The sequence below is a fragment of the Balaenoptera ricei genome, chromosome 11 (genome assembly GCF_028023285.1).
Source record: "Balaenoptera ricei isolate mBalRic1 chromosome 11, mBalRic1.hap2, whole genome shotgun sequence".
NCBI classification, from domain to species: domain Eukaryota; kingdom Metazoa; phylum Chordata; class Mammalia; order Artiodactyla; family Balaenopteridae; genus Balaenoptera; species Balaenoptera ricei.
In genome coordinates, this window is record NC_082649.1 from 14751588 (window position 1) to 14768187 (window position 16600).

Below are 16600 nucleotides of genomic sequence, written 5' to 3' on the forward strand. Positions count from 1 at the left end.
ATGATTGTTTTTCTGAAATAATACAATTGTGATAGTTTTATTTTCAGACAGGGAAAATGCATAAAGATGGTCAATGAAAGGAAAAGATTTCACAATTATGTCATTAGGATTTATTTACTAGTTAAGCTTTTATAAAAGGTGTGACAGCAGTATTTTTAATGTAGCAGGTTGATACATAAATGTATAGAGTTGTAAAAATTGGAACCAAATTATGGCTAATCATTACTTTGTAAGAGTCATTAATTTATTGACGCTTATGTATTTTGGGGGGTGTCCTCCTCAAACATTTGAGCTTGACTTTTTTTCATCATGCATATAGAAAAGAGCTCACCAATTATAAGCAAATTAGTAGAAATTGAGGAGCCAGGTTTTGAATTTCTTAAGAGTTTGAACTCCCGGAACTATGCCTTTTAATTCCCTGTGGGCCTGTGGGGATGGGTTGGAAGGAAGAAGGGAGGGGTCAGAGGTCTTCATAATGCTCTCAGTTCCTTTTCAATCTGACTCACTTCTCCACCCAGTGCCCAAGATCCACATGCAACAGGCAATGAGTAGACCAAGTTTGTCTACGGTGTTCTACTTCTTCTCTCTGGATTTCTTATCTCCTATCTAATTTTTTCTCTCCCCGGGTTCTCCTCAAACTTCCTCATCATAGCATCTACCAAGGCCTATAGTTCTGGGAAGGTCTCATTCTCCCAAATTGTCTTTGACACTTCTTCTTCCAGGTGTATTTGCTATTGAGAGTATTCATAGGTGAGCCAGTGCCTTAATCTTATTTTGATACTGATGGGCAAGCTCAGCACGAGGGTCACAGAGTTCTACTTCCCTGCAAATTTTGAGGGAGAGGACCACTGGGTAAAAAATGGAACCGGGAAGTCATGTAACTTAAAAAAAAAAAAAAAGTACAAAGAAGGCTTTTGCCATTAGTGCGAAAGAACATTTCTCCTTTTCCCAATCTATGGTGGATAAAATGTGTGAGCATACAGGCATTGACTTGTTGCCTCGGATAAACTCAGTATTCTTAGGATGAAGTCATACATAATTAATTACCTGTCTCTGCATTCTTTCCAGAGTGATGGCTCTTAGTATTCACACTCATGATAACTTATGTTTCCTGAGTACAAGAGCCCCAGGTCTGCCAATTAAGGAAGAAGAGGCAGTGGCGGTTATATAACCTTGGTGCTTCTGTAATGTGGTGGGTAATTATCTGTCTTTTTTCTTCTGAACTCCTAGTGTCTGAAACAGTACATGCAGCTGGCAATCCGAGAAGGATGTGGGTCTCCCATCACTTGCCCAGACATGGTGTGCCTAAACCACGGGACCCTACAGGAAGCTGAGGTATGGATGACTGCACTGATTTTTCCCTCTTTCCTGTTGACATGATTTCCTAGGATCTTGACTCTTTATGTACTTCTCTGCCAGGGAGTCTAGAAACAAAATACAGAGGTTAACTTTTTAAAAGAGTACTTTATTGCTACATACCTTGGATTCTTTATAGAAACTGTTAAAGCTGTTATTTACTTTGGTTCTATTTCTAAATGCCCTCTGAGTGTTGAAGAAGCTCTAGAATAGGCTAAGGTGCTAGAAATTTACCAAATGTGAGGTTTGGAGGCTGAATAGTCAGTGGCCTTATCTGAATAGTCAGATAAACAGGTGACAGATTAGCCACAGTTACAGATAATATAAATTATTGTGATTCTGCAAAGGTAGCCTGAGTTGAACCATTTCCAAAGAGCAGAGAAAGGCCTTTCATTCAATATTTATCAGGCATAGAAATGTCTTTTTTGAGTGAGTTCTTCTCCCACTGTATTAAGACTGTGATGTATCTCTTTCCTTTGTTTTTTCAATCCCTGATTAGTAGCTTGCCCTTAAATCTGCTTTTAACCTTCAGGCCCTGCTCACTTTAAATCTTGTCTGTGTTCATGTAGTTGCTTTCTTAGCCAGTATACCATCTAATCCTTTCAACAAACTTATAAAACTGAAGCCCAGAGTGTCTAAGTAATTTGCCCAAGAGTGCATATCTAAAAAGCAGAAGAGCTAGAATTCCAATCCAGTTCTTTCTGACAAATTACATGGCTTTAAGAGTAGAACTAGGTAGATAAATAGAATGCATGATAAAGGACTTGACAATTGAAAGCCCAATAGAGTGCATATATGTGTGTAGATATATAGGTGTGTGGATATGTATGTTTGTGTATATGTGCCTGTGTGTGTATGAATATGTGTATGTAAACATGATACATACACACACATATGCTTTGTATACAAATATATATGCTTTACATATATATCCTTTGCTTTGTAAGCAAAGCAGCTAGAAAGATGTTATAGACCATTTTTAACCAATCTGCATCTGGGCGCCCTGTGTTTAGCTTATGAAATATCGGGTAAGTGGTACAATTGAGCTTGAAGTGTTTTGGGGGGAAGAATAAAAGGAATACATAATGGTTTAGAAGTTGTTCATTTTAGGAAAATCATGAAATAAATTGAATTTTTAAAATAAAAAGGCAATATTGAATATGTACATCCTGTGGTGAGAAATGTTTACTTTTGTGTGAGTAATGGGTAGAGGAAATTAAAATGGGGAAAAATTAGGTTATCTACCAAGAACACTATTGATCTGTGCAACTTGGAAGTGGTTTTTAAAATGAGACCTAGATTTGCAGGAACATCTTTCTATACATAAGCCTTCCAGGGAGTATGCTTCCTTTTTTTACTGAGTGTACAATGTGCCAGGCCCTGTTCCGGGCCAGGACAGAGAGGTGAATAAGACAGTCCCAGTGCTGTCCTCCTGGAGCTTCTGATCTAGCAGGGAGACATTAAACTGATAAAGAGCCAGATAATTATAAGAGCAAAAAGTGTGAGATGGAACAGCCAGCAAGAGCCATGTCTGCCATGGAATCTTATTTAATTCATGTATGCAAAATCTATTAAACATAAATGAAGTGACGTTTCTAAACAAGCCTTTGAAATTAATCCCAGTCTCTCTTCTAGATAAGCCTACAGGTGTCTATTTACATCTAACTAAAATTAAAATTAGAAATTCATTCCTTTGTTTGCACTGATCGCATTTTAAGTACTCAGTAGCTACATGTGGCTAGTGGCTAGCAGGTTAGACAGCACAGAACAGAACATTTCCATCTTTGCAGAAAGCTCATTACATAGTGGCGTTCTAGACTTTGAATGAATGGTAACCATTAGCCATTGACACTTTGGATATCAAATGTTAGGGCTAATGTTGTACAAATGAATGAAGACAGGCCATGGTTTGTCTGAGAGATCTCTAGAACAGAGTCTAACTTTTCTGGTTTTCTTAGTATAGACATTCCCTGGTCATCTTCCCCCATAGTTCTCTTCTTCTTAATCCTTTCTTTTCCCTCTGTTCACATGCTCATTCACACTTCCCTAGTGCTGATTCCATTTACCCAGCTTTACTCTAAAAACAATTTTACTTTTAGGCTGCATTAAAAGCAAATAAACCCATAATGGCTCTTAAAAATGACAAAAGGATATTTGAAAAACAGAACGAAAACATACTCCAAACTAAACTATGGTACTTCTTACATTCTCCAAAGTCTGTTTCCCATTAGGTAAGTAAGAGACACTCCAGGACATTAAAGGACCATTTCTGTACTCATAGGTCTGGCTAAGAGCCTGACTGAAGATGGGCGTGAATTACAGTAATCAAATGTTCTTAATTAACTTGCCCTATTTTTTTTTTCAGAGTAAAAAAATGTGGTGGTGGTGATTGTCTCTCATTTTTGAACTGAGAAATGAGTAGGTTATAATGGAGCTATTGGTGGCTTTGACAGCTACCAATGGGGCTTATCCACATTGTGCTTGACTGGATTCTGTCTCTATGACTGCTTCTTCCATCATTTAAAAAAGTGTTTATTTTTATAGGTAACACATAAATATACTTTGCTTGTTAAGAATAATTCTGGTTAAGGCTGAGGTTCCCTTTGTGCTGCAGCTATTTATAGTACAATATACGGTTCTTCACCGTTCATTGTCTTACAAAATGCATGTAAGTATAAAATTTTTCATCTTCAGAGGACACCAGGAATTTAAGCTCTTTCCTCTGAATGCTTTCCTATGTAGGTCTAGCTCACAAAGTTGACTGTGCTTCATATGTGTGTCTCCTGCAAGCTGTAATGCTTCCAAATTGGCTCAGTTGTGGCTCTGCCCCTTCACTTCTATTTATCAGGGGTAGCTTCATCAGCTTCATTCAACCCAAATACTGTTTACGTTAAGAAACAGCAGAAAAGGCAGCTTCCCTTCAATGTCATGGAAGCTGGCGGGAGTCACTGACTGGAGGACTTGTGTCCTAGAGGCGCAATTACTGGGACCCGGGGAAAAGGAAAACCTTTCTTGCATCATCTGGTACTTTCAGCTGTTGCTCAGCAGCGTTTCGAATGCACTTGATCCAGGAATCTTGTCCAACATGGAATTATGAAAGGCAGGACACAGATGGTTGGGTCTGATAGCATTTCTTCAGGCAAGGCCTTTGCTTGAAGTTAGTAGCCCTGTTAAAAAGGTGATGACTCATTTAAGCAGTTTCCTTACTGTGGGAAAGTAACATACCACCACAGGGAGAACCTGACCCATTTGTCTGGGCCATGTCAAATTTGAGTGGCGAGGGACTTCCCTGGTGGTGCAGTGGTTAAGAATCCGCCTGCCAGTGCAGGCGACATGGGTTCAATCCCTGGCCCGGCAAGATCCCACATGCCGCAGAGCAACTAAGCCTGTGCGCCACAACTACTGAGCCTGCACTCTAGAGCCCGAGAGCTACAACTACTGAGCCCACGCGCCACAACTACTGAAGCCCGCGCACCCTAGAGCCCGTGCGCTGCAACGAAGAGTAGCTCCCACTCACTGCAACTAGAGAAAACCCGCACGCAGCAACGAAAACCCAACGCAGCCAAAAATAAATTTTAAAAATACATATTTTAAAAAAAAATTTTAAGTGGAGCACATACCTACCATTACACGGCCTGAGAAGTTGAACTTCTACCCCTTGCCAGCTGGCAGTGGATGGCAGGGAACAGCTTCTCACCCACCAATCCTCCTTCCAAGTCCTGGGGCACTGACACGACCTGCCTTTACTGCTGGTGCCACAGCGCGCACCCAGAGGATGAATGGGTGCAGCTGTTCTTGTCAAGAACGGCTCCAGAATTGCTATAGGAAGGGATTTAGGGTGGGGCACTGTGGAAGGACTGGGATGGGGGGATGGAGGAGTGGAGTGCCAAGAAATCTGAAGTTATATTTGCAAAATAAACACAGTTTTTACTCATATCACGTGTTTGTTTAGGGTGGCTTACGTAAAGGCCGCTGGAATTATAAGAGATCCAGTTGTTCCCCCCAAATCACCCTTTAGCACTGTCTCCACTTGCCATCTTTTCATTTAACTCCTTTTTCTCCCCATTATCTGAGTATGAAGCTGGGGCAGAGGAAAAATGAGGATGCCCAGGCAAGTGGCCATATCGATGTTCCTGTAGTTTAAGGACCTGAATGGGAAGGGACTGAGCATGTCTATAAACAACCTTTGGCTGTGATCCCTGTTGGCTGGAGAAGAATAAAACTTTGGGGTGGCACAGGATAAAGGAATCTGCCATGCTGGAGTTAATAGACGTTTTTGAGATTCCAAGCTGAATTTTGTCTTAGAACATATTTAAAACATATTTAAAACGTTGTTTGAGGGCCTGCACGCAGCAGCGAGGACCCAATGCAGCCAAAAATAAATTAATTAATTAATTTTAAAAAAAAAGGTATGGCTATATAAATTTTTTTAAAACTGCATATAAGTGGAGAGTAATGTTTCTAAGCTTGTCCTTTAAGTGAAGGCAAATATAAGAAGACTCAGCAGCGGTGGGATGAATGTGTCACGTGGATGTGCACATGGGCATATCCTTTTTACTCATTGATGGGCTGAGGGAGAGAGGCGGGGGATGATGTGGGAAGATGTACTGAGGCCTCTGCAGAACAGGTGGAAAAAGAAGAGCAAAAGCAGCCCTTTCTGAAAGATTCCTGGCCCTGGAATTCCAGGTCTCCTCCATCTTTTGCTTCCCCAATGAGCCCTACCTTCCGGCTCTCAGACAATGATGCCCTCTTGTTTTTTCAGCTAGGATTTGATAGCTAGTGTGAGCTTGGTTTATTACAGTCAGATGAATGGGTGGATGGGCCAGTTCTTATTTTCTGGGTTGTGATAGGAAACATTCTTAGTTTCTGTGTTAGTGTGATAGGGCACTTATCCATAAGGCCAGTACTATTTCTCTTACCAGTATTTTTGCAAGTCGCAGCCCTTCAAAAATTGCCAAAACCTTGACGTGCTGTAATGATCAATTTCTGTGGTCAACTTCATCTCCAGATCTACTGATCTTTTGTATTCTATGTTCAGCCTGTTCCTTTAATTTTTAAGAGCAACCATAGCAGAAGTATGACTTAAAGGGTCAGACCTAAGTAAAGTCCAGCCTATTTTTTCCCTCTTCTGTCCTGGCTTTCCAGACCTTGATGGGTAGTACGTACATGAAAGCCAATCCCTAGCTTTTGTGTTTTAACCATTTTATTTTTCTAACTAAAAGACAGCATATATTGTATTTATCAATATAATGAGAACACACTGTACTCTTAGCATTAATGCTTCTCTGGCAAGCAGGCTTCCCTGTCTGCTCTTTCTTTTCCTTTGGTTTTTGTAGGGTTAGTGTCAATGTAGGTGGTGAAGTCTGCTCAAATATTATGGTCATAGTTAGTAATGGTCCACAAGGGTGTGCCTTTTTGTTTCTTCTCATTTGTGGATTTTAGCTATATCCAATTAACTGTTATATATAATAGTTCCAGCACCCCACATATACATATATTCTGAATTCCCTGCCTATGCTCTGCTATAGGCGGAGGGGGGTGAAAAAGTGAAGACTTTCATCAGAGTAGGAACTGGGTATTGAATAAATACCCCCAGGTTCATTTTTAACAACAACAACAAAAAAGACAGTGATTGCAGGTAATTAGTAGCCTTTTGTTGTTATTATTCTGATATTATTGTTTTTGTTCTATTAAAATGAAACTGAATTTGCCTTCTCTTTGAATGAAAAATTTTTTTATTTTTGGAAAGTTTCAGTAGTGATGAGGAGAAAACGTGGTCTTTGGATAGGAGGAGAGGAAAATTTTTGTTTAACAGGTAGATTAGTACAAATTTCGAAGGAGAAATAACGAAAAATCACTTTAAATCAAGTTCAGGATTTTTTAGTAGTTGATTTGAGGGGGGGGTGTTCTCTCAGTAGTTGAGAAAATACTTAGAAATTTTTGTTTCTGTTGTTTGAATATGAGTCTGGTTAGTAATGCATTAGAACTCACTGAATAAAATAAGTCTTGTTAGTCTATATCGACCTAAATAAATAAATGAATAAACAAATACATGAGGGATAAGGGACAACTCTTACTTATAATAGAATTCTAATTAGTAAATGCGGAAATGAATGATGGAAATAGAAAATCATTATTAAGCAAATAACAGTGATAATTATTATAGGCAAGAATTATTGATAGATAAACAAAAATTAGTGGGAAAACATATGATGAAAAACAGTGTATTTGCAGAATCTCAAAATATCTCACTACAAGATACTTGCTGGTTACAAAGGGTAGAGAAATCTGGCAGATATCACCTCAATCAAGTTAAAAAGTTAACATCGACAGTAATGAGACAGGTTGTCCTCATGTATCTCCTGATGACGCAACATCACTTCTGTGATATTCTTGCTAAAAATGCACAACCTCAACCTAATCATGAGAAGGCATCAGACAAACCCACATTGGAGAACATTGTACAAAATAAGTGGCCTGGACTCTTCAAACATGTCAAGGTCATAAGAGCCAAAAACAGACTGAGGAACTTCCATAGACTGGAGAAGGCTAAGGAGACATGGCAACTAAATGCAAGGTGGTATCCTGAATTGGATCTTGGACTGAAAAAAAAAAAAAAAAAGACATTAGTGGGACAATTTGTGAAGTTTGAATATGGCCTACAGATTAATTATTTTGTATCAATGTAAATTTTATTATTTTAATAATTAACTATGGTTATGTAAGGTGTTCCCATTAGAAGAAGTTGGGGGAATGGCATTTAGGAACTTTATACAATTTTTTGCAACTTTTTGTAAGTCTAAAATTATTTCAAAATAGAAAGGTTTAAAAGGAATGTCTTGGTGTGGTTTTGAATGATTTGGAATTTGTTTGTTGGCAGGAAGAGGATAATTGAATACATAAGACACCTCATTATATATAATCTCTTTTATTATTCTCTAGGATTTTCAGTTTTGCAATCAATCTTAGTGTCCTTTTGATTTGTTTCTTTTTTCTAAGCAGTAGCCCCTTAACCTGTGGCCTGATTGAACCTCCAGTAATCATCCTAACACATTTATTTCAATTTTATAATTGTAAAGACCTTGAGCAATAGTGACTTAGCTCTAAATAGCAACTGAACCAGGAATTTAATACTCTGGATCAGCTTTTTTTTTTTTTTTTTTAAACTGGGTTCAGCTTTCTCTCATCTAAAGTCAAAGTATGTAAAAATATTTCAGAAAATTACCTCTAATGTATGAAATCTAAAAAATGATAAGATCAAGGAATAGATCTTTTTCTAAACTTATGTGTACATATTCCCTCCTGAGTAACTTGAGTTTCTTGAAGGCAGCTTTGGTATCTCCTTCCTCTTTTGTATCCCAAGCTTCCAGCCAATGCTTTGCCCGTAATAGACTCTCAATGAGTATATGGAAAAGAAGTCCAGGAGGTAGGGGCTGGAGAATAGACTGGTGTGTTTTGTGTTAACTTTATTCCAAAAGGATCAAACAGAGTGAGAAGTGATGGAACTAACTTTTTGTGATCACACATTTCAATAGAAAAATTGCTATACCATATTAAGACCTAATTCCATACAAACCTTTGAGCTATAAAATAATAAATAGGAGATACAAGGTAGAGTAAGAGACAAAAAAGTTAGAGACCTCTGACTTCCCTGTTGGCAGTAATGTGTCCTCAGATGAAATTTATCTTTCTAATTTAAAATTAACTTTCATCACTATCATTGTTGACTTTTTACTGCATTCATTTCTGTCATTTTTCTCATTAGAATTTCATCTGTGTCTAAAATATCTCCTGTTTGCTTTGTCTTCCATCAACTCTGTTGGACTTAGCTGTTATATAAATTGCTTGTCATTGAAAAAAATCATAGTTTTTAGGGGTTGCCTTTCAGGGGTTTGAAGAGGTCTTCATCAGTCCAGAAACTATTTTAGGTGGTGGCAGTTAGAGTACAAGACTGTCCCATAGAATCAAAGACCTCAAGTAGCTTCTTTTGGGGGGGGTGGCGTGTTGTTAAAAATAGATTTCTAGAATATCACTGAGGTCTCTCGGGCCCAGATGACATCATTCCCCAAGTACTTTTGGCCCAAAAGTTAATGTAATATTAGATTATTTGTCCTCCACCTGCAGTGAATCAGTGACTAAGTCAAGAATTATACTCTGATTCTTAATGCCTCCGATCTCTTCACGAGCCTGTACCTTCTGTCTCCAACTCTGCATTTTATTGAGATAACTTTGTCTTTCAGGAAAGATGTCCAGATAGTATTATAACAGATGAAACAAAACTGGCTTTCAGTATGAGAAAAGCCTAACCATACTTTTAAAAAAATTATGGTAAAATACACATCATGTAAAATTAACCATCATTTTTTTTTCCAGTGATTGCTAAGGAGCTTTTATTTAAGGTGCCAGATGAAAATGCAACATTTTCCCCCCAACTGGAAAAAATGTTATAATTAAATTTACGTTTTAGGAGATTTTACTTGGCACATAGAAGACTGAACTTGCCCGTTTTGTGGTTCTTCATGCATTTTAGCTAACTTAGTTTAATTCATTTGCAAAATAAACAAGTTGAATTTTTTTGTGAGGAGGAGAATTAGGTTTTCATTCCCTTTTAAAATATATTTGTTAAATACCATTTTAGATGCCTCATTTTTAAGGGTTTTCTCAAAGCAGACTTCCTTCCATTAGTTGCAAGAACTTTCATCTAGATATATTTTATGCCAAAAATATGTCATGTTTTACAGCTGGAATTGCCAAGGCTAAGACTGTGTCCTTTATCAACTTGCTGAATGTCTGAAAACCTAATCTAAAGCCCTTTGATTTTCTCAATTATAGGTCTTTTAAGCAATGTCAATATATTTATATGTTGACGTCAGTGGAATTATTTTTAGAATGCCAGTTTAAGAGCAGTTAGCTTTTCCTGCATCTGCCTTTGAAATGCAATTTAAAAATTATTAATTTGAAATGTCATTTAGTTAGATGTGAATCAGTGTTTTTTCCTAGTGGCATCTGCAATGGAAGTGGGAGTCTAGCCACAAGAAATATGTCAGGCATTTCTTTTCTACCAGGGCATGGATGGCAATGAATGATCACCAAAGGCCCCGTGAGGTGATTTTGGTCAGAAGAAATGATTTTTCTGTTGCTTAGAAAGTACTCTTTCCTAGGTGATTAATGAAGTTCTCATTATTCCTGAGACAGTATCTACCTGATCTTAGTCTTAGCTTTTCTTAGCTTAGTCTTAGTTCTTAGATTAGAACTATAATCTTTTTTTGTTGTTAGTCACCCCAGCCACTCCCTGCACTTGAATCTTCAGGCTTTGTTTAAAGAATGATGCCCAGTAGAACTATAATCTTTTAAAAATGTCTTAAAAGAGAAGAGGAGCATCATTTGTATATGTGCACAGATAATTTGGGAAGTCCAAAAATTTGGTTGTCTGATCTTGTTAGATGCTGATAAAAGAACAGGAGGTGGTCACTGAGTTCTGTAACTGATGCCTTGAGCAGTGAATCCTAGCCATAGCAGAGGACTGGGGATGATTTGGGAATTGCTGCTTCTGTTACTGCATGAACAGTATAAGGAAAAAGAAGTTTGTGGGCAGCTGGTATAGAGAGGATACAGTAAGCCAAACAAGAAAAAGGGATCATAAAAAGACTGGTAACTCAGGGCTCTGTGATGACTGAAATCTCATCTTTTAAATGTCTCTGGTTTCAGATTGCCTGTTTGGTATCTGTGGATCAGTTTCAGCTTTATCAGCGGTTAAAATCTGAACGAGGTATGTACACACTCTTCTTTTTATCCTGATGGTGAATGTGGTTTTACATGTGTCCTCTTTACACTAACCTGTGTGGAAGATTAAGGCAGCTGTGAGCTGTCAGAAAAGCCACCAGGGTACTCAGAAAAAGACAAACGGTAATTGCAACATAAAATTTCAACTTTCTCAGCCACAGCCAGGAAAAAAAACAAAAGCAGACTGGCAGGAAACAGAACTTTCCTTATGTTGGTTGTTTTGTATTTTTAATTGGGCTCACGTGAGAGAAGTTCTGCAAAAGTTGGGTAGTTTCACAATAACAGTACGACAAAGAAAGTGACCCTCAAAATGGGTTTTACCACCAATTTCCCTGCTCTTGAAGATCACTTCAAAACATTCATCCACCCAAACATTTTCACTGCTTATTGTAGTAGTCACCGTTTGTTCTTGTTCAATCACAGTGACGGCTGAGTAATCATTCTAATGCTATTTCCAATGTATTGGACTAATTTTCTTTCTGACTTTAGACTTGGGGTAATTTATATAGCTTTTCTATTTGTACTGCCTTTTTATCTGTAGGAATTATTTTTTGGTGTACTTTTCCATATCTGAGAAGTAGAAGAAAATTGTTTCCCCTGGAACTCATAGGCCTCGTTTAGTATATAAAATAAACTCTAATCTAGCATGAATGTACAGTTTTCTGATTGCTAGCTTTTTAATCTGGATTAATAAAGTCTAGAGGTAAGAGGGTAGGGGAAGAAATGAACTTTTTTTTTAATGTGCCAGTAAATTTGGTAAACAATTTATCTCATTTAGTTTTTGCAATTACCCTGACAGATAATTCTTACATGAAAAAAGAAAGAAGAGCATGTGGCGCATAAAGGGGGTAAGAATAGGAATATTTGCAGGAGAATCACAGGATGGCATTCACTACCTTTGACCAAAGTTTGGTTCAGTCTCATAGGCTTATTTTTTTTCAGCAAGCCAAAAGCAGATTCATCTCTCATGGGTATATCATTTAACTAAATTTATAAGACTGATATATGGAATTTATTTAAAAATTCTTGGACTACATTACTCGAATTACATTTTTGCCCTATAGGAAGATGCAAAAAGGATGTTGTCGAACATAGAATCAGAACCAGAAAAGTCAAATGAATTTTAGGTTTAATGGATGAAGACATAGCCTGATACACCATCTACACTGTCCTGTGTAGATTCTGAGCTAACTAGAGGAATTAATGATGGGTAGTTTATATTGGCCCTCCCTAATCCATCCACATGGGCTGATTAGGTTGAGCATCATAACATCAGATGCTGATGAAGGGTATCAAACATCTGCCCTGCCATTTTCCCACTTTATCATCCCTATATCCTCCATTATAAAAATAAATTACTGCTGGAACATAGGCATTAACCCCGTGGATGGGTGTGGCTGGTAGCAGTGCCATGATTTGAGGGATCTTACCTGGAGAAAGTCAAAGGAGTTAGGCTGGATTTTCAGACTTCTTAAATAGTGAGACCTGTCAATCTCACCAGTCCCACTCAGTAACCAGGGCTCAGCCCATTTATAGGGTTCCCTTGCCCCAGATGCATCTCTCCTCCAGACCATCGACCTCCTCCCCACCCACCCATTGCCCCATCTTGTCAGTAGCAGGCCTTATTCCTCATTGTTTACAAACATTTTGTTAAATAAAATGTCTTTTGCAATTAATTAGATTCTAATAGTACCAGGAATTAAAACTTTCTGTGAGTTGGTTCTCACTGATGAATATAAATTTTTAGTATATTCTAAAAATAGTGGCTAAGAGCCTGTGTGGGAATGCAGGCTCCACCCCTTACTAGCTGTGTGACCTTAATTTCTGTACCTCAATTTTTCACCTGTAAAATGTGGATATTAATAGTCCCTATACCACGGGGTTCAGATGAGGATTAAATGAATTAATACATGTAAAACACTTCCTTGAGTACTTCCTGTGTCTCAGTGTTCAAAATATTAAGTTGTTGGTAATAAAAATGCTAATAAAGTATATTCAATGTTCTGCTTCTATTCCCTTTTTTCTAAGATGAGATAATCATAACATTCTCTAGGAGATATCCTCATATTGAAATAGATGTTATGATTGTCTTGTTGTCAATGGGATTAGAACACTTGAAATTAATTGGCCACATCCATTTTTTTTTTGGTATTGTACATTCTGTGAGTTTGGAAAAATTTATGATGATATGTATCTACCAATACAGTATCATACAGAGTAGTTTCACTGCCCTGAAAATCCTCTGTGCTCTGCCTGTTTGTCCCTTCCTCCCCTTTAACCCCTGACAACCACTGATCTTTTTACTGTCTTCATAATTTTGCCCTTTCCAGAATGTTATATAATTGCAATCAAACACTATGTAGCCGTCTCAGATTGGCTTCTTTGGCTTAGTAATATGCAGGTAAGTGCCATATCCATCTTTACAATAGGAATAGCCTTGTCATATGCAAGATGCACATGGAAGATTATTGGCCAGGACTCTTACTCTGCCCCGGATAGTGCTTGGATAGATGCTACCACACTTTGCCTTGTGACTTGGACTTTTCGAGGTTCTTGTTTTCAACCCTACTTCTGACTGGCTTATTTCTTCATTAGATGTGATAATATATTCAGTCTGGTTACAAGTTAAGCAGGTTTTGGAGTCAGTCTTTTTTATAGGTGGTCTTCCATATCTCTGATGCATTATAGATCAAATAGTTTTACTCATACATGGAATTTATTTTTTCTCGCAAGTTCTAGGCAGATGCCCCATACAGATCCCATGAATTGACAACTGATTTTATTATTCATATTTTATAGATGAAGAGACTGAAAATTGGAGAGATTGAGACTTGCCTAGGACCACATAGGTGTGTCCAAGCTTCCTCATCTATAAAATTTTTTGAATTCTGTAATTTTTTATTTTTTATTGTAAAATAAATACAACATAAAATTTACCACTTCACCATCTTAGGTGTACAATTCAGTGGCATTAAGAACATTCACAATGTTGTGCAGCCATCACCACCATACACTTGCTAAACTTTTATCACCCCAAGCAGAAACCCTGTAACAATTAAACAATAATTTTCCATTCCCCTCTTCTCCCAGTCCCTGATAACCTCTAATCTACTTTCTGTTCTGTGAATTTGCACAGTCTAGACATTTCATATAAGTGGAATCATACAGTATTTTCCTTTTGTGTCTGGCTTATTTCACTTAGTATAATGTTTTGAAGGTTCATCCACGTTGTAGCATGTATCAGAACTTCTTTTTATGGCTAAATAATATTCCATTGTGTACATATACCACATTTTGTTTATCCATTCATCTGTTGATGGACACTTGGCTTGTTTCCACCTTTTGGTTATTGCGAATAATGCTACAATGAACATCGGGGTACAATCCCTGCTTTCAATTCTTTTGGGTATGTAGCTAGCAGTGGAATTACTGGGTCATACGGCAATTCTATGTTTAGTTTTTGAGGAACTGCCAAACTGTAAAACTCTGTAATTTAATTAGACATTTATACTATTGTAAAGGATGGAAGTATTTTTTAATTTTTTATTTAAAAAAATTTTTTGGCTGCATTGGGTCTTTGTTGCTGCATGTGGGCTTTCTCTAGTTGCGGCGAGTGGAGGCTACTCTTTGTTGTGGTGTGCAGGCTTCTCATTGTGGTGGCTTCTCTTGTTGCAGAGCACGGGCTCTAGGCGCGCAGACTTCAGTAGTTGCAGCACGCGGGCTCTAGGCACGGCACGTGGGCCCTAGAGCGCACAGGCATCAGTAGTTGCGGCGCGTGGGCTCAGTCGCTGTGGCTCGCGGGCTCTAGAGCGCAGGCTCAGTAGTTGTGGCACATGGGCTTTGTTGCCCTGTGGCATGTGGGATCTTCCTGGACCAGGGCTCGAACCCGTGTCCCCTGCATTGGCAGGCGGATTCTTAACCACTGCACCACCAGGGTAGTCCCGTATGGGAATATTTTAAATTTGGAAGTTTGTTAAATCTGATGACGATTTGGTTCAACTTCCTCATTTTATAAAAAAGGAAACTGAGACCCAGAGATGTTTTGATCTTAGGTGATTTTGGAAGGCAATTTGTACTCATGTAATTCTTCCTCAGCATCCATTATAAATAATTATTATTAGAAAATAGACATTCCAAGTAAGAATAAGTTTAATAACATTCCAAGTAAGAATAATTCTTAATTCCAAGTAAGAATTAAGTAAATGCAGTTTACTTGATAGGGATAATCTTTATCTAAATTGTATACCTCCGTTTTACATAATAGACTTCATATTCACCTCTAACTCAACACTTAGCAGCTAGGTGACTTTGAGGTCTATGTCATGAAAATATTTTATGTGGAACTCTTTAAGAGGGGATCTTGAGATGTATTAAATACTAATATTATGAATGGGTTAAATGACTAACTGGTGGAAACTAAAACTCAGACTGGACTGGACTCAGATAGAATTGGAGAGATTGTTTTTACTCTGAAAAAAATGTAGAATCAGATTAGTGGCAGCTCTATATCTTAGTAAGAAACATTATCATTAGTTTTGTCCAATTCTTATTGCCTACCAAGTTCTTTTTTAGTTTTTAGTTTGTCATCCAGTGTTTTAATTTTCTTCTACATTATGTTACATATATGATTAGCTTGTCTTCTGTGTCTTTGTTTTCATCTGCATCTTTGTGGGGAAAATCTTTTGAACAGAAATGGCCCCAAATCACCATTCTGTATACACAAAGCAGAGAAGTGTCACTTGGCATTGATTGGTTATTCTGTGAATCCACTTTTCATCCATCTGCAATTTTTCCATTGGCTACTGCTGTGTTTGTGGGTTTTCTGTGTCTGTCTTCCAATATTAACAAAGAAAAGGGAATACTGAGTTTGGCATGTGTTAGTGATTATTGCTTTACTTTCTTCTGGTTCTCAAAGCACATGTCTGATTATTAAGGCTAGAATTTTGTTTGTCTCTTGTTTCCAGAACCTACTTTTTCAAATTAGTTTTTTGGAAAGCTGGGTTAAGATTATGCATCTCTAGTCCTTAAGAGTTTTTTCTAATTTTCGTGATCCTTTTTACTTACTGTAACTGCAAGTTGCTTCAGTTCCTTGGTAGGTGAATGTGTCTGTTCTTGGATATTTGTATAATTACCAAGTGGTTAGAGACTCTTACAAATGGTTTAAGTGCCATTATTGTTCTTCTTCATAAAAAAAGTGAATACAATAGGAATTTATTTTCCTGTTATCATCCGTTAATCCTACTGTATTCACTCATGTATTCAATATGTACTTATTTATGTACTGAGTATCTGTGTGTGCCAGGTGCATTTCCAGATGTGGCTTCAAGCTATGGTTCCATTTTTCTTTGAAAGCTCTTTTGTTCTCAGCATTTTTCACAAAAGCCTCCTTTCTTTTTTTTTTTTAATTAATTAATTAATTTATTTATTTTTGGCTGTGTTGGGTCTTCGCTGCTGTGCGCAG

The 16600-nt window shown here is 37.7% G+C and overlaps 1 protein-coding gene across 2 annotated transcripts in view; it reads left to right on the top strand.

The window, feature by feature from the left end:
• RNF144B (ring finger protein 144B) overlaps positions 1-16600 on the top strand; it is a 167730-nt gene that overhangs the window by 130132 nt on the left and 20998 nt on the right. For both annotated transcript variants that reach the window (XM_059938009.1, XM_059938008.1), the window contains 2 exons: positions 1231-1335; positions 11065-11125. In XM_059938009.1, coding sequence (XP_059793992.1) covers positions 1231-1335; positions 11065-11125 — 166 coding nt within the window. The remainder of the gene's footprint in view (positions 1-1230; positions 1336-11064; positions 11126-16600) is intronic.